The 23,255-nt window shown below is 39.9% G+C and overlaps 2 protein-coding genes and 1 long non-coding RNA gene across 15 annotated transcripts; 2 read left to right on the top strand and 1 right to left on the bottom strand.

Annotated features, from left to right (window-relative positions):
* Nucleotides 1-75: 75 nt before the first annotated feature.
* On the top strand, nucleotides 76-10,188 carry zgc:110821 (the record flags this gene model as incomplete). Its single annotated transcript, NM_001013285.1, is given in 5 exon segments — nucleotides 76-126; nucleotides 1,159-1,225; nucleotides 3,845-4,258; nucleotides 8,683-9,084; nucleotides 10,145-10,188. Coding segments are annotated over 3 exon segments (840 nt in total).
* Nucleotides 100-23,109, top strand: znf1162 (zinc finger protein 1162). Of its 13 annotated transcripts, none has more exons than XM_073936473.1 (6): nucleotides 100-264; nucleotides 11,854-12,036; nucleotides 12,160-12,343; nucleotides 15,086-15,209; nucleotides 15,295-15,663; nucleotides 19,104-23,109. In XM_073936473.1, exons 5-6 carry the CDS (start codon nucleotides 15,300-15,302, stop codon nucleotides 19,682-19,684), a joined length of 945 nt encoding a protein of 314 aa, XP_073792574.1. In that variant the 5' UTR covers nucleotides 100-264; nucleotides 11,854-12,036; nucleotides 12,160-12,343; nucleotides 15,086-15,209; nucleotides 15,295-15,299; the 3' UTR covers nucleotides 19,685-23,109. The 13 variants fall into 13 exon arrangements, with proteins under 13 accessions (XP_073792574.1, XP_073792577.1, XP_073792569.1 ...); XM_073936476.1 differs by having other exon boundaries at nucleotides 15,086-15,187; XM_073936468.1 differs by lacking the exon at nucleotides 15,086-15,209 and having other exon boundaries at nucleotides 12,145-12,343.
* LOC141380129 (uncharacterized) lies at nucleotides 12,496-16,735 on the bottom strand. Its single transcript, XR_012397615.1, has 2 exons — nucleotides 14,240-16,735; nucleotides 12,496-13,663 (listed from the first exon to the last, which is right to left on the bottom strand). It is a non-coding gene; the product is annotated as an uncharacterized lncRNA (long non-coding RNA).
* Nucleotides 23,110-23,255: the final 146 nt, after the last annotated feature.

Below are 23,255 nucleotides of genomic sequence, written 5' to 3' on the forward strand. Positions count from 1 at the left end.
TAGCAAATGTTTTGACTTTTCAATGGTTAATTTAGCGCGTTTGTTTACAATCCTCCGTTGTTCCCGCCTTGCCGTGATGACGTCAGCACCGACGCGTTCATTCAGCGTCGAGTCTTCAGGGCTGAGGTGAGTCGTTGACGCTTTTTCTCGTGTTTACACAACAATAAAACACACTTTACAGTTTATTAAAGCGACAATCTGCGACTAGTTTCTGCATTGAGTTCACCTCTATCTGTGTGTCTGCTGAACAAAACAACACAGCAGGCAGAGAGGATGTCTGACAGGACAATATGAGCTCAGTGTGTTTTTCTACATCGTGTATGAATATTTCGACGATTGTATGAGTAACATGGCAAACTATGATCTGTGAAGAGATATAATGGGAATATTCTGTGGTAGATGAAGTTGCATACACTAATTCTTTGTGGTGCTGTTTATTTTTTGTAAAGTATACAGGATTTCCCAGTTACATAGCACATGGGTGTTGCTACTGCTTATAATCATTCATTTTCTTTCGGCTTGGTCCCTTTATTAATCAGCGGTCGCCACAGTTGAATGAACCGCCAACTTATCCAGAATATTTTTTACGCAGAGGATGCCCTTCCAGCTGCAACCCATGACTGGGAAACACCCTTACACTCTCATTCACACACATGCACTATTGACATTTTATCTTACCCAATTCACCTGTATCACATGTCTTTGGAATTGTGGGGGAAACTGGAGCACCCGGAGGAAGCCCATGCGAACAGTGAGAACATGCAAACTCCACACAGAAACGCCAGCTGACCTAGCTGGGGCTCGAACCAGTGACCTTCTTGCTTTAATCTAATTAATCTTTTAAATTATTTAATTTTAATGCATCAATTATACTTAATTAGGTAAACTAGAGTAATTAGTGTTATTTCAAACACTTGTATAAAATGAGCTGATCTGCTGCTGTTTAATGAGTGTTTATAGTCTGAGGCTCATCACTGTTATCAGAGCTGCTGAAATCCTCTTTATTTCATATCAGTAGTTTTTGTTTTTTTGCCTGATTCATCATACTGATGTCTTCACATTTACCAAGTTCCACATTAACTACCTTGTTGATTTTGTTTTCTTAAATTTTTGACATTTAAAGAAAGTAAAAAAAATGTTTACTTTTTTTTGTTTAAGGACAGTGAGAAGATGAGTGATCCAGAACCCTGCAGTATTAAACAGGAAGAGACTGATGCACAAATAGGTTTGTGTTTATTCATTATTCATGACTGATCAGCTGTGAATGTCATCAGAGTGCCCCCCCACTATTCAAAAAATTTATTCTGCACATGCCCTTTGGATGGTCTTTGCACGGGCCTGGATGCACATACACCAGAGTAGTAGTTCTCAAACTGTAATACGCAGGCTTCCTTCTAGTGGTATGCGGAGGAATCGCTGAATAAAGTTAAAAAAATGATCACTTTTAACCCTTTGATGTGTTCGATAACACCAATGTGATTAGTAAATTGATTTTAATAGGCTAAACCCTTTATTTTTAAATTTTCTAAAGTTTGTTATGTATTCTGTCATTTGAAGCTAATTTCATCCCCATGTTTGTAACGGTTGATGGGGGAGTATCCCGTTGTTTTATTGTTATCGCGCAATGTTGATAGATTTAGTTTACTCACTTGCTTTTCTGACACACATAGTTTACTCTAACTCACTGTAAGCAGATCTAATTTAAATATGTAAATCCAATTTATAAATCTAAATTACAAGTTAATGTTAAGATTTTAAAGATAAACAGTTAAGTCATATATACAGGCAACGTACTTTAAAATTTATCAAAAAGAGTTTATATATAAAATAGCGTTGGGCCGATAGACAATGCCATCCTCCATTGCCAATGGCCAATAGACAACACGATGCTGAGCCGGCATCGCCGATCCTCCGCCCTGCCCCTGTCGCAACCCTGTTTGCGAAAACTACACACTTTTGCTGCGTTAACACCGCACTCGAAACGTGCGTCAAGCACGAGTGATTTACATGTTAAGTCAATGCAAGCGCGCAAAAAGAGATCCTGCGGCGCGAATGATGCGGCCATGACGCGGAATGCGCGAATGACACGGTGTGAATGGCGTGGTGCGAATTGAGCGTTTTGCTCGTTGGACGCGCGTTTTGCGCAAATCGCTCGAGTTCGAAAATCTGAACTTCAGCGGACATTCGCGCCGCGTTAACCAATCAGGAGCTTGCTCTTGTGGGGGCGTGATTATGACGTAGCGCCTGTTGTAAGTGTCCCGGGGTAAATAATCCAGCCAACACCGACAAAAAGTTCATCAAACTGGGCTTGGCTCAATTAGAAGCCAGCCAGGTTCAGTTTCTGGAGAAGTTTATGAGCTCATAGAGCTGGATGCATGACAAACATTTATAATTATTATCTTTAAACAAAAACAATGAGTGTAAGCCAAATCAAAGAAATTAACAAAACAAAACAATCCTTAAATCTAAAATCTAAACTAGGCGTCAAAAAAAAACACAAAATGAAAACCGAGATCTTCAGTGTATACGACACCCGAACTAAATTAATTAAACTACAAAACTCAAAATTGACGGGTGGCAAACTAATCTAACAAAACATCAAACTATACTAAAACAAACAAACCGGATAAGTCCGTCAAAGCTTAGTTTAGAATCACACAACAACCATCATATGTTACCTAAAGCCAACGAAGTTCAACAAGCAAACTCGAATTACCACAGTAACTGAGATAAATCACTAAATAGACGAAGCATTTGCACAAACAATCTGCGTGGAGCACAAATGGTACGCCAAGGCAGAGCGCACCACACACACTGGTCTGACAGGGCTTTAAATCCTTACGGCTCGTCCTGGGATTGGTGGAACCGGAGAGCGTCATAATGATGGTGGACAGAATAATAGACCAATAAGAAACCTACGGGTTGAGCAAACGGAGAGGACGGTGAAAAAAAAAGACAGAAAGAAAACATAATAAATCATAACAGAGTGGCAAACAGCAGTGTGAGTGGCGTTGCTTGTAAAGCGCATGGCAACATGCTTTGACACGATCAATCATGAACCTGGTTCGAATCCAGTTCTTCAAAATTCTTCTTTTTCCCCTGCTACATATCAGATTTTGCCTACTCTTCATCACGAGGAAGACAAGTAGGAATCATTAATCAGTGTGTGTATTATGTTAAGCGCGTTTGAGCATTATATTATTTGCACATTTATTGAATGGAAATGTTTCTGATTTACATATGCAAATTCGTCTTCAGATGGCGCCTTTATAGCAATGTGTGTGCAGTCGATCGCTCTGATTACATTGGAAAACCGGCGATCGCTGCAAATTGCGATTTAATATTGGCTGGTCAACTGCATGATATGGAAACCTTATATACCTGCTAGACATGCGGATGATCCCGTCACATACAGCTGCCAATGCACAGCTTAAAGATACTTTGTAGTGTGCAATTTAACACAACTGCCTCTAGGAGTCGCAGATGGAAATAAAACAAACACACACAAGAAATGCTTGTACGCCAGGCATGAAGGTAGCGTATACCAGCGCACATTCTCACGTTCATTTCATTGTTAGTAAATCCAAACATTAGCGTGAAATCTAGCGTTAGCAAAGTTTTTGTGCAACCGTCGTGTCCCAATGTCGTGTGCAGTGGAAAGGCGGCTCAGACTCAACACTGCTCAAATGTTAGTGAAAAATGGACGTTTTTAAAATGTCAATTCTGATTGGTTCCAAAATTTGGTTTCGTGACAACAGTACACTGTTTTGCCCTGCTAGAGCACCGTCTGCTGTTAATTAAATCGTTAAAAACTAGCTTCTTAACATGTTTGCTCAATTTTCAGAAGTGATTTTGGAGGAGAGTGAAGATGAGGAGGAACATCATGCCAAATTTCAATCAAAGACTGCACATTTTTCAGTGGAGGGAACAGGTTTGATCTGCCCTCAGTGTGGAAGGAGTTTCAAGAACAGTGTCACTCTGAAGCGTCACATGATGATCCACAATGGAGAGAAACCCCACAAGTGTTTGCACTGCGAGAAGAGATTCATTCATTCAGGACAACTGAAAATACATGAGAGAATCCACACCGGAGAGAAACCTTACCAGTGTTCGCACTGCGAGAAGAGTTTCAGCGATTCAGGAAACCTGAAAAAACACGAGAGGATTCACACTGGAGAGAAACCGTATCACTGCACCGACTGTGGGAAGAATTTCAGCCATTTCTCTTCTCTACAAAGACACACACAACAGATTCACAGTAAGTAGATCATCTAATGATGTGCCCATTCAAGGTCACAGGATTTAGGATTATTGTGGAGTCAAAATGCATATTTAAAGCTGTGTATGATGCAGTATCGTGTTGTCCTTTCTCTTGGAAGTAACACAAATTTTTAAAAGATAAGTTTTCACTAAGAGGTTCAGTTCCCTACGGTTCGGTAGTCATTCTTTGTAGTTGTGTAGACCAGAAAGTACTGATCAACCTGTTTCTTGCACCAAGAAGATTTTCAGGCCATTCACATATTCTTTGCAAACTCAAGTTCATTATTTTAAATGCACTAATACAGAGAGCAGGTGTAGATTATGTTTTGACATGACCTGAAAAGCTCTGTAACGAACACTGGAGACACACTGGAGATTCTGTTCTTCTTCTTGACTTTGGTTCGTTGCTGTGCACTGATTAATTCGGTGTCTTTAAAATGGTGGGCCTTCCTGTGTTGTTGTTTTCTTCTCTTGTTGCACACGCCAAATTACGCTTGTTAATAAGCGTACCAATAAGTTCATTCACTCATTCATTCATTCATTCATTTTCTTTTGGGCTTAGTCCCTTTATTAATCCAGGATCACAACAGTGGAACCGCCAACTTATCCAGCACGTTTTTACGTAGCAGATGCCCTTCCGGCCGCAACCCATCTCTGGAAAACATCCACACACACTCATACACTGTGGACAATTTAGCCTACCCAATTCACCTGTACCGTATGTCTTTGGACTGTGGGGAAAACCGGAGCAAACCCATGCGAACGCAGGGAGAACATGCAAACTCCACACAGAAACGCCAATAGGCGAACCAGCGACCCAGGGACCTTCTAGTTGTAAGTGACAGCACTACCTACTGTGCCACTGCGTCGCCCACCAATAAGTTTTCAGCTGCAAGTCTAGATCCACCCTTTAGTACAGTGTTTCCCAACTCTATTCCTGGAGGCACACAAACAGTACATATTTTGGATGTCTTCCTTATCTGAGACATTAACTTCAGGTTTTGGAGTCTTATGTTCTGATGAGTTGAATTGGTTGTGTTTGATTAGGGAGAGGTCGAAATTGTGTAGTGTTGGTGTGGGTTAAGAAACAGGGTTGGGAAACACTGCTTTAGTACTGTTGTGCTACGTACTCTTATGGCCCGTTTCCACTGACAGGAACAGTATGGGTCACCTTTATCAGGCTTGCGTTTCCACTACCAAGGGTACCCTTTTAATGGGCGTGGTGTATGACAGAAAATTTCAGTCAACGTCATTCTAGCTCGAATAAATGTCTACAGTAAATCTGTACAGGTCGCTTACATCATATGAGAAGCACTTCTCACAAAACAGATGCTTTATACACATGAACACTTGTTTAAAAATGTTCATTACTAACTTTTCTATAAACATAATTTGATTATAACTGCAGATCAATGACAGTGCGAAATAGCCTACTGTAACGTCTGCAGTTATATAAAATAAATAAATAAATGGACATATGAACACATACAGCCCCTTAGAGTCTCCGATATATTACCAACTACAGATAAACTACACACAGCAGACATTTAGTCCTTATTTGAGTTCAAAAACAACACAAAATGTAGCCTACAATCAGTGAAAACCTCTTATGTGTCTGTAATCTTCACCATCACATGTAAACTCTGTTAGAGAGTCATTCCATCATTCAGAGTTCATACTAGTCCAGAAGGCAATGATAAACAAGGCATTTTGTTCGTGATTCAGGTTGCTGAAACAATGTGCTTCTCTGTGTTGTCGGGCTTCTGCTATGTTCGCGCTTCACTCTCGCACTTGGCCTTTTCTTTTCTGAAAGGATCAGATGTCGGAGACACTTCAATAATCAGGCACACGTTATTATCATCAGCTCAAGAAGTTCGTTATATCAAATATAGATGCGATCGCGAGCTCCCTGGACAAAGTGAAACTGCTCACACTTTTAGACGGCCTCGTAAAACAGCAACAGGACACGGCTGATTTTGTTCTTCTTGGCTTTGTGGCTGTTCATTAAGACGATGACAAGGTTTGTTTGAGCTCGGGTCGACTACAGCTTGTTGTTATATGTATATAGTATTACGGTGTAATGTCTCGGCTGTGTATTTAAAACATGGCGGTTCCTTTGTTTTCATTCTGGCTTGTTGTGCAAGCAAATGACGTATCTCTGTAAATCAATAGCATTCAGCTGCATGTCTAGCTCTGCCTTTTGGTACCCTTGATAACCTTTGCAAAGTGTAACCCAGCTCACTGACTAGGTCACTTAAACAAATTATAAATAGTTTATTTTAAATTATAACATTTTATTTTATGATTGTACGGAGAAACATTGGATAAAGTTAATTTATATTATATACATAGTGTTTAAAAAATAATAATAAATAGAGAATAAAGTAAGTTTTGACTTGGTGGAGGTCGGAGGTTAGCTCCGCCCGCTTGCGTGTGTGTGAGAGCTGCCGGTGACGGAGAGTCACTTTGATTAATCAGCGCGAGCAGATTGAACGACATTAGACACTTTGAAACAGAAGTTTAGATAATCCAAATGATCTAAAAATCATATTGTTTGGGTGATTGACTGAGAAAAGCCCTAAAGTTTCTGATTTTAAGGATAGGAAGCTGACAACAAGGGATAGAAACGAGAGAAGTGCGAGAGGAGTACATTAATGAGACAACAGAAAACTTATATTTAATCTTTATTCTCCCTGTTTATCTTTATCTTTCCTTGGCTGGGTTTTTTTTTTTTTCTTGTGTGTGCGTGTGTTTCCCCTTTCGTGTTTCTGCTACAATATCCCGATCTGTCCCTGCCGTGGATGCTTTCTCGGTGGTCCGGACATGGCGAGCCGTCCTCTTTGAAAGATCGTGCCTGAAAGTAAATTAATTCGTTGCTTACTGAACTGGTAGGACAAAACATTCTTGCACTTTCACTGCGCTCATATTTTTGTTTTTATTCATTTTTTGGATTTTTCTCTATCTGGACTGATTTTTTGGATTTTTCACATCGAACTGGAGCTAAAAGAACTTTTGAGTGTTGAAACATTGAACTTGGACTCTGAATTACTACTTTTATTCAAATTTTTCCTTCGTATTTTTATTTTTCTTCCCCATTGTATATGAATTGTGAAACTGAATTGTCTCAAGTGAGTTTATCATCTGAAGTGTGGTGATTTAAGTATATATTCTATTGTTTTATTCTAGTATTCATCAAACTGAACTGTTTTGACATTTATTTATTTGTTTTATTTTGTTTTCCTCATCTAACTTGCTCAAACAAGCTCAAACAACTTACCTCAGTTATTCAACTTTATCTTTGAGTCTGACTTATTTGACTATCTAAAACTGGTTGTTATTTCTATACACTCTTGCGAGCGAATTAAAATCTTCTGACATCTGGTCCTAATAAGAAAATAGCAAATACTGTAAAAATAGTGCAATAGAAAACACATCAATAACACATAGATAAGGGTTACAAAAGGGTGCCGAAAAAGTGGTACGGTTTAGTTCGGTACACCTTTTGCCAGTGGAAACTGCCATAAAAGCGTAGCGAACTGTAGTGTACCCCTCAGTGGAAATGGTCCATATACATCTTTTATTTATTTATTTATCATTATTATTATTTTGTAAGTTTTGCTTTTCCACTTGTGTGAAAATCATCAACTTGTCAGTCGAAAGCAATAGGCTAACCTTTTCACTTGGTTTATTTTGCTTCTTTGGCAAAATACGCCTGTAGGCATGTGGGGTTGCACGTGTTAATGCCCCGTGAGTTAACGAATATACAAATCAAATCACGTTTGTTGTCACATCATCAGCAGCACTTGTGTGTGTGATGTGTGAAAAGCTTAGTTGCTGGCTCCAGCAAAATACAACAACATACTCCCAAAAAACAGGACAATGTAAAATTGGCAGTGCTGACAGCGATATGTACAATAGGCAGCTGTTGGCAGTATTGTTTCAAGTATGGGTTGGTTAAAGTGCAGTGCATGCTACATATTGATGGTGTGCAGTGAGGGTAAGAGTCTGTGTGGAGTGTGTTAAATGTTCATCAGCCTGATAGTCTGAGGGAAGAAGCTTTCCTTCAGTCGGCTGGTGCGTGACCGGATGCTGCGGAATCGTCTGCCTGAGGGTAGCAGAGAGAAAAGTCTATGGCTTGGGTGGCTGAAGTCGCTGATGATTCTCTTGGCTTTCCACATGCACCGCCTGGTGTAGATGTCCTGGAGGGAGGGAAGCTCACCTCCTACTACGCGTCCAGCAGTTCGCACAATCCTATTATGCAGGCCTTTGCGATTACTGCTGGTGCTGTTTCCATACCAGGTGGTGATACAGCCAGTCAGATGGTGATACAGCTTGTGTTGCATATTTATGCAGCAAAACTTTAAAAAATAAAACAATAATGATAACTCTTCTCTCAAAATAAACGTATTTGCTTAATTTTAGATGTGACGGTGAAGGAGGAGAGTGAAGAACTGAGTGAAGACGAGGAGAAACATCATGTCAAAAGTGAAGATGGTGAACAAAGTATTTCAGTGGAAGGAACTGCCATAAAAAGCTTCATCTGCACTCAGTGTGGAAACAGTTTTAGCCGCAAAAACACTCTCGATCATCACATGAGGATCCACACCGGAGAGAAACCGTACAAGTGCTCACACTGCGAGAAGAGATTCAGACGTTCAGGACACCTGAAAATACACCTGAGGACTCACACCGGAGAGAAACCGTATCACTGCAGTGAGTGTGGGAAGAATTTCACACAGTCTTCTTCTCTACGAACACACACAATAAACTTTCACAGTAAATGGATCACCTAAAGCTCTTCCAGGTTGCCTTATTTAGGGTAGTTGGGAATAGGGTTGTAACAATATACCGGTATGACGGTTTACCACGATTTGAACGTGCACGATTATCATACCATGAACAATTGCATATCAACGGTTTTAACCCTTAAAGACCGAGACAGCCGCCCGCGGCTAAAAATAAGTATTGCTCTTAAATGTTTAATAACTTTTGATCCGCTGATACAATTCAAAGATTGGCATAAAGAAGAGAATCTCAGCTTTCCAGTGCTGTATCACATAACATTCGCGGACTTTCAGAGGCTCCGGAATCAGTGCGGTTACGTCATCAACATTTGACAATGCTGATTTGACAAAGAAACGCTCGTCACTGTGTCTCCGGACAAATCAGACATGATACATTGATGCATTGTCCCTCCTCCATGCCCAGATTGGTTCAAACTCGCTATATCACAACCAATAAGCATAGGTTTCGCTTTTGTTTGTGGACCAAGCTTTTTGAACAACACGGAATGAGAGATAGGCATACATTTATGCGCGGCTAAATAAAACGCAAAAAAAAAAAAGTTTTTCATGAAATAATTCTCATACTAAGTACTTTTGCATGCACAGCAGCACAGAAACATGACAAAACAGTGACACAGCAAAGACGAACTGCTGCTCTTGCTGTTTTCAAAAGACGCAAATGAAGGTGCAGCTGTTTGTCTGCATTGCAGACAACCATATCCAAATCCATATCCACAGACAACCATATCCATGCTGGCACATAAAACCTAAGGATGTTCCATATTGAATCTAGTTTCGTTATGTAACTATTTATAGTATAGTAAATATTTATATCTATTTTTTACTGAGGATTTGCACCATGTTTATTTGGACTTTGACACATTATTTATTATTCTCTTATTTTTTTTATTTGTTCATTGTAAGTGGTGTTGTTTATAGTAACTAAAAATATATTATTTGGAAAAAGTCAAATTTGCTTCACTGTTCTATTATTTTGTAACATTTGTAACATACCGTATACCGCGAAACCGTCAAACCGTGGTATTGTTTTAGACGATTATCATACCGTGAAAAATTCATACCGTTACAACCCTAGTTGGGAAGTTGCTAAAATGTGTATAATGATAAAATAAAAGCATGAAGTGGTTTCTTGTTTTCCTTTGTCTTTCGATTGTGATGAGCTGTTTATGTGTATATAAGAACTGTAAAGTCTCGAAGACTAATGCCTTGTTTCCACTGAGCGGTTCCATACCGGTCGCCCTGATCAGCTTGTGTTTTTACTGCTATCACTACATTTACTTTATAGACGAGGTGTGTAAGAGGATTCATAATTCAATTCAAACATTTTCAAAACTAGATACCACACCAGCTTTGGTATATTGTTTTTTATTTTTGTATTTGCCTAAAGTAGTCATCATTTAAATATACTTGTTATTAATCACCTTTCTATATTTTGGTAAAAATGTGTGTTCACTGATGGTAGGTAGTAGTTGCTTGAGGAACAGCTCGTTTTATTCTGGTCATCTGTCAGCCAGGTGGACTACATTTGCCTTGAAATTTTCGCCAAGTGACTAATAAACAGCATTTCAGCTCACGAGGTTTGCTTTCATTTTTGTATCCGCATTATTACCTCGTGCGTTTTACTTATGTCAGATGAACAAGTTTTAGTAGTTTAAACGGTTTGATGATGCCATCATAATAATATTTCATCATTCAGTGTAAATTATAGTGCAAATCAGTGCGAAAATTAAGAAATGTCCTGTTATTTGAGTGAATTGTGCTATTTTGGGGTGCGTTTTGCAAACAACGACATTGCACGCAGCTGAACTATCAAAGTATGATGCATCGTTTAAAAATTAACATAAAACATATTAAGTCTTTAAAAGTAGTATCCAAAGAAAACAACCCTGCTGAAAAAAACAGCTTAAACCAGCCTAGACTGGTTTTAGCTGGTTGACTAGCCTAGTTTTAGATGGTGTTTTGACCAACTGGTTAAGCTGGGAGATGACCAGCATGACCAGCTTTAACCAGACTGGTCAAGCTGGTTTTAGCTGGTCATTTTCCAGCCCAACCAGCCTGGAAATGGCCAAAACCCCTCTAAAACCAAGCTGGTCAACCAGCTAAAACCAGCTAACCAGCCTAGGCTGGTTTAAGCTATTTTTTTTTCTGCAGGAAAGGCTTTAGAGCACAGTTGTCAAACTCAGTTCCAAAAGGGCCGCAGCTCTGCACAGTTTAGTTCCAACCCTAATTAAACACACCTGATCAAACTAATTGAGTCCTTCTGGCTTGTTTGAAACCTACAGGTAAGTGTGTTGGAGCAGGGTTGGAACTAAACTGTGCAGGGCTTCGGCCCTCCAGGGATTGAGTTTGACACCCCTGCTTTAGAGGAATTGCATGAGTCAATTTCTGTTAAAAATGTAAACAAAACAATTTTTTGTTATGTATTAAAATATATGTGTGTGTGTGTATGTACATACACATAGGGATTATTTTCATTCTGTATGATGTAATTGTGATTTTTGCGTTGTTGTTCTCCATTTGAGTTTGTAATTGGTATTGTTAAAAATAAATAAATAATTGGCGCGTTTTTATTGATCCGCCGTTGCGCCCGCCTCGCCGTGATGACGTCACAACAGACGCGTTCATTCAGCGTCGAGTCTTCAGAGCTGAGGTGAGTCGTTGTCGCTTTATCTCGTGTTTACACAACGATAAAACACACTTTACAGTTTATTAAAGCGACAATCTGCGACTAGTTTCTGCATTGAGTTCACCTCTATCTGTGTGTCTGCTGACCAAAACAATACAGCAGGCAGAGAGGAGATCTGAGAGGACAAAACTATAACGGTTAACGTTACTATTATTGTTTGATAAACTAGAGTAATTAGTTTATCGTGTAAACACTTGTATAAAATGAGCTGAACTGATCCTGAATGGTAGTATATAGTCTGAGGCTCGACAATATTATCAAAGCGCCTGAAATTCTCTATGTCATGTCAGTATTTCCTGTTTTTTTTACTTCATTCATTAAACTGATGTCATCAGATCTGTTAATTGCCACATTAACTACGATAATGATTTAATTTGTCAATGACTTCTGCAGATTTTTTGTGTCCAGTTTTTTCCTCCTTCAGTTCAGCTGTAAATACTGGAATATCCCCATCAGTCTACAACTGAAGACGAGCATCAGACCATCAGGAAGAAGAGAAATCTGCAAAGACAGAGTTTATTGAAGGACAGTGAGAAGATGAGTGATCCAGAACCCTGCAGAATTAAACAGGAAGACACTGAAGAACTAATAGGTTTGTGTTTATTCATTACTCTTCAATAATGAGGCTGAACAGCAGTGAGCACCTCATCAGTTCAGTTCTTTATTATATTACCTTTTATTTACCTTTGTTAATTATTATTTTTGTTTAGAAATGCACTGCATACTAAATTTTCTTTAAGTATATTCTTTCATTATTTTTAAATTATATCTAGCCATAATATTTAGATTCTGTGTTTGGACACCCCTGGCTTAGATTAATATTTTTGTATTTTATAAGCAGGATCAAACAAATTTGAATACTAGTTTTAATTTTGAAAATCATTTCCACATGCAGGTGAACTGCAAGAAAATGCTTTTCTTTCTTAGTTTTTGTCTTGTTTATAGTCCAAATATCTAGAAAAGTAAAAACATTCTCGTTTTTAGAAATATATTTTGTCCAAATAATTTTTTCCTTAAATCAAGCAAAATAATCTCGTTTCAAAGCAAAAGCTAGATTATTTTGCTTACCGCCTTTTCAATACTTGTATGCACTAGATATGATCTGCACTACCTCTCAATAAGGACCATCAGTCAGCTGCTGTATACATGATTATTGTTAGTTATTTATTTACTTATTGTTAAGTGTTTTAGGGCAGCTCAGTGGTTAGCACTGTCACCTCACACCAAGAAGGTCGCTGGTTATGAGTCAGTTGGCATTTCTGTGTGGAGTTTGCATGTTCTCCCCGTGTTGGCGTGGGTTTCCTCCGGGTGCTCCGGTTTCCCCCACAGTCCGAACACATGCGCTATAGGGGAATTGGATCAACTAACTTGGCAGTAGTGAATGTGTGTAAATAAGTGTGTATGGGTGTTTCCCAGTATTGGGTTGCAGCTGGAAGGGCATCCGCTGTGTAAAACATAGGCTGGCAGGTCATTCCGCTGTAGTGACCCCTGATGAATAAAGGGACCAAGCCGAAGGAAGGAAGGAAGAATGAATGAAATTGGCCCTATTGTATGACTTCTGTGTGTGAATATGAGTGTGTATGGGGGTTTCCCAGTACTGGAAGACATCCGATGCATATAACATGTTGGAATAGTTAGTGGTTCATTCCACTGTGATGACCCCTGATAAATAAAGAGACTAAGCTAAAGGAAATTGAATGAATGCATATTTAGTGTTAATCTTTTCTGAAACTCCAGAGCCAATACGACAAAATTTAGTTCGGTGTACACCAGTATGTTTGAATGACAATAAAGCTTGTCAAATTCCAAACAATCTAATCAGAATCACTCAAATGTTGTCAGCGCCAATAGTCTAGTGATTAGTGCGTCAACATATAGCACCCAGGTGCTTATGTAACCCCACCAGTCTCCGCTACACTCACTCCCCTAAACCTCACTCCCATCCAGGTCACGACACCAATGTAAGTCGGCCGGTCCTACGCAGGGCCGGAGCAGGCTGAACTGCCGCTCTAGGCAGAGGACGATCACGCCACCCTCAACCCCAATGTGAAAACGAAAGTGACCGGTTATGAAAATGAGTGAGGTGTCGCGGACCTCTATTCTGCCGCCCTATGCGCGGATATAACTGAGGACGCGCGGGTGCTGAGGGAGGGAGGTGTCGCCGACGCTGCTCTCTCTATTCTGCCGCCCTATGCGCGGAAATAACTGAGGACGCGCGGGTGTCGCGGACCTCTATTCTGCCGCCCTATGCTCGGATATAACTGAGGACACGCGGGTGCTGATGGAGGTGTCGCTCACTGACGCTGCCCTCTCTATTCTGTCCCTATATGCGCAAATATATGTGAGGATGCGGGTGGTGAGGAAGGTGTCGCGGACATAACTGAGGAAGCGGGTGGTAAGGGGGGTGTTGCGGACGCCGCCCTCTCTATACTGCTGCCCTAAGCGGCTGCCTAGGTCGCCTCTATGGACGCACCGGCCCTGGTCCTACGCCACCCAACCCGCTCCGAGCTGGTATCGAACCGGCGACCTTCCGCATGGGAGTAGGTTGCTCTAACAAGGATAACAAGGTTGCAGTAGCATCTGTCACTAGAGCACCTTTAGAGGTCATAGGAGTGAGGTTTACCTGCACAGCACTTACATGTTACACTCACGGTGACCCGAGTTTGATTCCTGGCTCGATATCTATTGCCTTTCCTTTCTCTCTCTCTGCTCCTCATACTTTTCTGTCTGCAAATCTTCAATGTCCAGTCAATAAAGGTGAAAACCCCTAAAAAAAATAAAAAAAAATAAAGAAGAATCAATCAAATGTCCACTCCATGAATGTAAAAAAATGCATTTTGCTTGAAAACACAGAGCAAATAGAAAGTGAAAGCATCTTCTGTATGATTATAGCCTAGCTTTCATGTGAAACCCTCGATTCTTCATTCAAGCCACAGAGAGACAAATGTTTTGCACAAGAATCAGCAGCATCCTGAGCCGGTGATCAGCATGTAGGCTTCTAAATATGTGTGCTTTGTTTCCTGTGTGCAACCTCATCGACTCGTTTCCTACGCTATAGATTACTCAACTGTGAATGATGTGAAACCACTTAGGAACTGCAGCAGGGGGGGTTTATTATTATTTATTTATTTGTATTACAATTTAGAGACAGTATTACAGCCTTTTTTGTAGATTGTAGATACATTTTTATATTCACACGTGCTCCCAAAATACATTTTACAGTTTGCACATATTTTTAGTCAGAAATGCTCACACTGTAGAGCCATGCGAGAGCGCCATCTGCAGTTAGCAAGCTGTTTTAAACTAGCCTCTTAAAATGAACTTGTTTCAACAGTATCTGGATGCAGCCTTTATGATGCAAGCTGAGATTGCATCACTCAGCGATGCGATGTCAGACACAATGCACTCAATGGAGTTGGTGACATCACTGTGACGGGTAGGGTTAGAGGTGGGCATAGGTGAGCCCATTAAAAAGCATTGGATGCAGCCCAGATTGCACTACACCACATCCAGACTCCTCTCACTTGTTTACCTACTTTTCAGGTGTGATGGTAAAGGAGGAGAGTGAAGACCTGAGCGGAGATGAGGAGAAACATCATGTCAAGAGTGAGGAAGAAACTCAATCAGAGACTGAACATAGGATTTCAATTGAAAGAACAGCTGGTAAAGGTTTCACCTGCACTCAGTGCGGAAAGAGTTTCAAGAACAAACACCTTCTCAAGCGTCATGTGATGATCCACACCGGAGAGAAACCTTACCAGTGTTCACACTGCGACAAGAGATTCAATGATTCAGGAAACCTGAAAACACACGCGAGGACTCACACTGGGGAGAAACCGTATCACTGCACTGCTTGTGGGAAGAGTTTTACACAATCGTCTTCTCTGCGAACACACACAAAACACAATCACAGTAAGTAGATCATCTAAACATCCAGCCTGTTCAGCAGTGAATTGTCATTTTGTTATTACTTCATCGTGTTTTGACTGTGAATTAAAAAATAGAGCTTGTTATCATTTCCTTATCATATTGCACATGCAAGTGGCGATTCCCTGTAAGCCAATCAGCATTCATCAGTGAGTCTAGCTCCACCCTTTAATACCATAATGTTGCTGTTGAACGAATAATTGAAATTGGCGAAAAGAAAATGTAAAAAAGGCGATTTGAAATGTTGCATTTAGATATTTGTAAAGCATGCAATGTGAATGCAATATAAATATAGAAACATATATTTATTCTACATTCAAGAGCAAATGCATGACTGTCCTATTTGTGTGACATAATTATTAAACAAAAGTAGCAGTAGCCAAGGGTCACGCCCACCATAACCGGACATCATGATTGAGCCAAGCACAATGCAATCCTAAATTAACATTTATATTGATTCCCAAATTCAGAGGGGAATAACTGTTGGATAACAATCACGTAGAAGTGCATATACCTATTCTGTAAGCCTAAACCTAACATAATCTGTAAACGTATCCCTAATACGTTTCCTAATACGTAATCCTGATTGGCTGATTGGAATGTTGTTCCAGGATCAACATAGATGTTAAACCAGCTACATGTCCTACTTGGTCAAATCAGGTTGGTGCACCATAATCATACCGGGAGTTAGAGCTGCACGATTCTGGCTAAAATGAGAATCGCGATTTTTTTATTTTTATTTTTTGCTTAAAATAAAGATCACGATTCTGTAGATGTAAAATAAAGGTATGGTGAAAACAAACATATGGCACATCGATAATAATATGTGTAGGTCTACTGATTTCTATAAATGATTCTATTCTACTTATAATAATTCTGATGTTGAATTATTATGTTTAAGATATATGCTTGCAATCTGTCATATTAGACAATTTTATTCACTGTTAACATCACACATTTGCCGTTATCAGATTATATTCAACAATATATAGGCTGGAGTAGTTATACTGACATTGTAAACATTTATTTTCATGCACAACTGTGTGTTCGCTATGACAGAAAAAACAAATAAAATGCTTGCCGTAATCATAACTCTAAAATGCGATATGATCATTTAAATGAAGTGCACACTTTCGGTTTCATTTTGACTGCTAAGTTCTTGTTCATACTTCTGGCGGCTCCCAAACGATCACTCTGCGCCACAAACAGAATATTATTTACAACTGTATAACCTGTTACTCTCAACATATGCAGGTTCAGTTCACTAAAGTAGACTCTACTTAAATATAGACTCGCGCGCGTGCCTTCTCTGTGATAACAGCTCACGGTTAGCATCTCAAGTCACGTGTGATTTCCCGGCCGAGAAAACATCATTATATTAAGACAAAAATGACATTTTAGGTGAATTATACCTTATAAATACAGTATGTGACTCATTCAACATCATTTGGAGGTGTCAATGTCACTGAGCAACGTATGTGAAACAATGAAAAGACTTGTGCAGCCGCCTTTTCTTCTCTCCTGAACTTGAAAATATGATTGACAGAATCGTAGAAATGTTGGATTAAGATCGTCTAGGGGTCGAATCGAGATTGCGATCTTTTAACGATTAATTGTGCAGCTCTACCAGGAGTGATGATGGTTTCTCTTGAGAGATCATATAAACGTCGATTTGCCATCGGCATATTCACGTAAAAGCCAAAAATAATATGTAAGGGCCAAAATTATTAAATATTAAAAATATTAGGTTTTCCTTTATGCTAAAAATCATTAGTATAGTAAGCAAATATCATCTTCCATGAAGATATTCAGTAATTTTCCTACTGTAAGCACTTTTAAAATGACATTTTTTGTGTGTGGATGCAGCAAAACTGCCAACAAAAATGTCCTGAAACAAGCCAACATCTTCACTCTCTCGTGTGCACTTTTTGGGAATTACCCATGCATGTTCAGTATCTATGTCAGGAGTGTCCAAACTCGGTCCTGGAGGGCCAGTGTCCTGGAGAGTTTAGCTTCAACCCTAATCAAACACACCTGAACCAGCTAATCAAGCTCTTACTAGATACTAGAAACTTCCTGGCACGTGTGTTGAAGCAAGTTGGAGCTAAACTTAGCAGGACATCGGCCCTCCAGGACCGAGTTTGAGCACCCCTGATCTATGTAAAGCTTAGGAATTCACCTTTCAGGACCATCTATTCTTCAGTCAATGCAGCGGTTACACCCGATACACTAGCGCCCCATTCACTTGTGGCATCAGCGTCAATGCTTGCCATTCACTTTGAATGGGTGACATCAGGCGTTGCCGAACTACATTGTGGATCCATTGGTGCTGCTTCAGAGGCGGTGGTTGCTGCAGAAGTTGGGACTTTCTCAACTTTTCAAGCGCCAACGGAAGCATCAGCCAATCAGATCGCTGTATGCAAATACACCAGCTCAGACAGTTGACGATTGCTGACTAATTTCATTGGCTGACACTGCTATGATGCTCGCATCAGCCCCAACTTGAGACACGCCCTCTGTCAAGCGTTGACACTGAAGCCCCATGTGAATCGGGCGTAGGGGCTTCAGCGTCAAAGCTTGATGGAGGGTGTGTCTGAAGTTAGAGCTGACGTGATTGTTGTAGCAGGGTCAGTCAATAAAATTAGGTAGCAATCGGCTTCTGTCTGAGCTGGTGTATTTGCATACAGCGATCCGATTGGCTGATGCTTCCGCCGGCACTTGAATAGTTGAGAAAGTCCCAACTTCTGCTGCGAGCAACGCCTCTGAAGCAGCACCAACAAATCCACAATGCTGATGTGATTGTTGTAGCAGAGTCAGTCAATGAAATTAGTCCGCAATCGGCTAGTGTCTGAGTTGGGCTATTTGCATAAAGCGATGCTATTGGCCGACTCTTCCGTTGGTTGTGTCCAAAACGTTGAGAAACTCCCAACCTCTTCAGTGTCAACGGATCCACTGTTCATTTCAGCAACACTTGACATCACCCATTCAAAGTGAATGGGAAGCATTGACACTGAAGCTCCTTTAAACAAACCTCTCTTGCATTAACAAAACGTCCAGTTATAGCGCCTCTGATTGGCTATTGACTTCATCACGTGCACAGAGGTAACTCTGCAAATTCCGAGGTAGTACATTTGCTCAATTTAACGCTAATGACAGCTATATTTTTGCAATCCAAGTAAATACATTTTTCACATATCATTTGGAAGATGATACAGAATGTCCAGAGACCGTCTTTGCAAAGGAAGGATGCCCTGGAAGATAACAAATTTGATCAATGTTTGGATCATCACGACTTTATGGAAAGTTCCACAGTGGAAGTTACTGAAAAGTTGCAGACTTTTAATTCGAGCATGTTAAGTAGGAAAATAGCTTGCATCCCCATTTCACATTTCTCCTCAAAGGTAACTTCTTTCTTTAATTTTCAGACCTGATAACAAAGGAGGAGGAGAGTGAAGATTTGAGTGAAGCCAAGAAGGTCAACTTCAGCGTTCGTATGAAGGAGGAACCCTATTCATGTTCTGTCTGTGGAAAGAGTTTTAAACATCAGTCGAGTTTAAGTCAGCATCAGATGATCCACACCGGAGAGAAACCTCACGCGTGTATTCAGTGTGGGAGGAGTTTTGGACAATTATCAAACCTTATTCAACACATGCTGATCCACTCCGGAGAGAAGCCGCACAAATGTGATCAATGCGGCAGAACATTTTTTAGGCATTCACATCTGAAAAACCATCAGAGCGTTCATACAAAGGAGAAGCCTTATTCGTGTGCTCTATGTGGAAAGACTTTTACGCGGCAGTCGAGTTTAAGTCTACACGAGAAGATCCACACTGGTGTGAAGGAGCATGTGTGCTTTGAGTGTGGGAAGACTTTTTTTCAAGCCGGATATTTGAAGCGACACCAGAGGATTCACACTGGAGAGAAACCTTACGCGTGTTCACACTGCGACAGGAGATTTGTTTGGTCAGAATGTCTGAAGATACACGAGAGGACTCACGCTGGATAGAAAACACATCAATGTGATCAATGCCGCAAAACATTTTAAGATCTGTATAAACATCTTCGGGTAGGGACACACCAAGTTGGTTTGGTGTTTTCCTCGTCACCTCTTAACATCAGTGCTTATTGGCCAGATTCAGCATGTAGAATTGGCTGAAGGGACCAATCTGATTAGTTATTCAGCAGTGAACCTGAGTGTGTCGTGTGTGTGAAGTGACATCACTAATAAACAATTCAAGTCAAGAACGAACACAAAGAGGCCAGCTGTAATTTCGCTGCATCTCTCGAATATTTGCAGACTATTTGGATTATTAGATCATCAGACATATAATTTGTGTGTTAGCATCGACTTGGCTTGCGTTGGTTTTCCCTGTGCGCTTATAATTGAGTAGTTTGTTCGCCATTTGGGTTTATAAAGAAACAAGCCGTCTAACGTTAAGTAGTAATGTCTTGGGGACTTCCGGCGGCAAGACGAGGAGGTAGTCGTGTTTTGTTCACGCTCTCACTATCTTTACCATTATAAGCACCAGTTACTCGCGAGTATACTTTGAAAAGAGACGACTTTAGTCCTAACCTAAAGCAAGCTAGCATGGAGGCTGCTGCTAACGCTACAAGCAACAGTTGCGCAGAGCAATCTTCGTTAGGGGACACTTCTGGTTAAAGCCTGGTTTATACTTCTGCGTCAAGTGACCGGCGCAACCCACGGCACATGCAACGCGTAGCTGTGCATTTATACTTCTGCGCGCTGTCTCTGTTGGTCTGCATTAACACTTCCGTAACGCTAGTTGGCAGTGAGGTGTAAATGTTCCTCTGTGTCGAGTTTCTTCGCTGCTGTTTTGCTTTTCCTGAACACTTCCTGAATGTACAAGTGGTTCAAACTCGCTCATTTTGAGGCAGGAACCGGCGGACGTGCAACAACTTTAACCCTGAGGTAAACACAAAACAAAACTTTCCATCCGGAGTGTTACGAACCCTTTTTTAATCAAATCAAAATAATTAAGTCATGAAGGGAACGCAACATAAAGAGTACACATGAACTTTGTCTAAAAAAGTTGTCTAAATTAATAAATTTATTACAACCAAAACAATCAAACAAATCATGTGTCACAACTAAATAAGAATGAATAAAGAATCAATAACTCACGTTCTCCCACAACATACAACACTAACCAAAGACTAAACAACCCAACGAATTAACAAATTAGAGCAAAGTAAGACTTAAAGAAAACAAAACAGTAAATTAAAGAAACGAATAGAAGCTTGATGGCTGGCTGTGAAGTCTCCTCTGTCTCCACTCAAGGATGGTCCATATTTATAGCCAATTTCAATAAGCGCAACTCGCCGCAGGTGCGCAAAGGCGGACTCTATAGGAAACAAACAGTGAGTGACGTCATGACACACACGCAAGCACAGAGACAGGCACTAGAGAGAAAGGCAACAGCCGTAACACGGAGCTCATTTACGAGACTCCACACTTGTAAACAGTCGCTCCAACAGACTCGTGCGGCTCTCGGTCCCGCCCACAATCATCAGCGATTCCAAGCCAACCAATCACAGAGCTTGCATTACGCGTCGTTGTGACGTGTAGTTACATTTTTTAAAAGGTGTGGGTTAGCGACAACGACGGCCATGGCCACGGCGAGGGCTGTGCGTCCACGCATAGGCCGCGTCGTAGCATATGCGTGCGCTTGACGCAGAAGTATAAATCAGTCTTAAGACTGAACTGATATCCTCATCCGACCAGATGGCAGTGACTATTAAAACGGAGATGTCAAGCTTTCAGATTGAAAGCTGAAATCAGATTGTCGAAACATTCCATTCGTAAATCAAAATGGATGCTCTACAACTAGAGATAGCGGGGCAAATTCATTCCGTTCAAACTAAGCAATCCTGTATGACTGACACTTTGGAGAAAATGGAGTAGTAAAGTTTTGGATAAGTAGCAGATCATCTTTTCAAGAAAGGTGCCTTAAATTAATGAATTATTTGAAGTTTTGTGCTGAGCTCATCCAACTTGCACCCTGATCCATTCCTTGCTCAGTAGCGCCCCCTAATTCCGACTTTAAAAACAAATTTTCCTTATTTTTTCGATGTATTAAAATTTTTTTATTTTTTGGAAAACCTCAGATTTCAGGTATTCAAATAGTTAAATCGCTTGACCCATCCTAAAATTGCATGTTCAGGGGGGAACGGGAGCATATGACGTTATTGTTTTTAAAGACTTACATTTTTGGGTGTTTACAAAGTCATGACAGCTGCAGTGTTTTCAAAAACCTCAACTTTGAAACCTGTTTTCAGATTTATGTCTTTCCAGTCACAAATCCACCATTATTGTGTAAACGAAGAAGCAAAATGCATAAAAAGTTTACTGTTTTTGGCTGAAAGTGTCATGCAGATGGACCCTTAATCTGAAGGGGAACAATCAGCTGTCACTGGCATGAGGTAAGAGCTACTATATGTGTAAAAATAAACAAAAAATTACAGAAAAAACAACAAAACATAATTATTTAACGACTTTCCTGTGCATTCGTACGTTTCATTAATTTGTAAACCTTTTATATGGTAGTTTGCATTAAAAGATTGGCATTATATTACTAAACATAGCCTGTTATTAACAGTAGCCAATGGGAAGTTTAATGGTGTATATGCACACAGACTTATAAATTCAGTCAGCCCCATGGCTTCCGGTTAATTGTCATCCCATACAAAATCGCCACGTTCAAGATCTGATTTAAAAAAAAAAAACACTAATCTTCAACTGCCTGGCTGAGATACAATATAAAGTGGGTATCAGACCAAACAAAAACCACTGTATTAAATTATATTTTTCTGCGTCATGTCTTTAAAATGAGGAAATTAATTTTACCTTTTTACCTATTTTCAATTGAATTTCTGCGCTTGCATGCTGCTAATGACGGAGCCTCCGTTTAAACGGTCAATCGTCTCTTTTTACACTTTAACAACCAAATGAATGCTTAAGTCTATTTAACTGAATGTATTGTAATTACCTTACAACATCGTTGCTGTAGAAGGAACAGTATGAAATTGAAAATAGTCATGTAAAGCTCTAACCGGATGTTCATCATTGGCTGAAAAACACTAGCTGTGCATATAGCCCTATTACAGTAATCATGTCAAGCAACGCAGTGGATTATTCATTGGTTTGACCCAGTATTTTATATAAATAAAATTTAAGAAAATTGATTATGTTGGCGCTATTTCTAAAACTGGATAAAACTACATAATACAATACAATTTTCTTAAATGTTAATTGTCTGTTGATATTTTGTTAATTGTTTACAAGTGGCAGTTGTTACCTCAGGAAAAGATCATTTTCTGATTATATTGGTCAGCCATGAAGGATTATGTTTGCTTTTTAACTTTTTACAACTTTTAAATTGGCTAATAAACTGGTTTTCACCTCAAACATGATTAATATTGGCTTGCCAATTGTTTGCCGTGCTGTTGACAGTCTTCTCTTTTTTTTTTATTGAATACAAGAATAATAACATCACTGCATTGAAGAAAACATACAATAACAAAAAATAAGAAGACAGAGAGAAAAAAAAATACACAGC

This window comes from Danio rerio, chromosome 22, assembly GCF_049306965.1.
Source record: "Danio rerio strain Tuebingen ecotype United States chromosome 22, GRCz12tu, whole genome shotgun sequence".
Classification (NCBI taxonomy): Eukaryota; Metazoa; Chordata; class Actinopteri; order Cypriniformes; family Danionidae; genus Danio; species Danio rerio.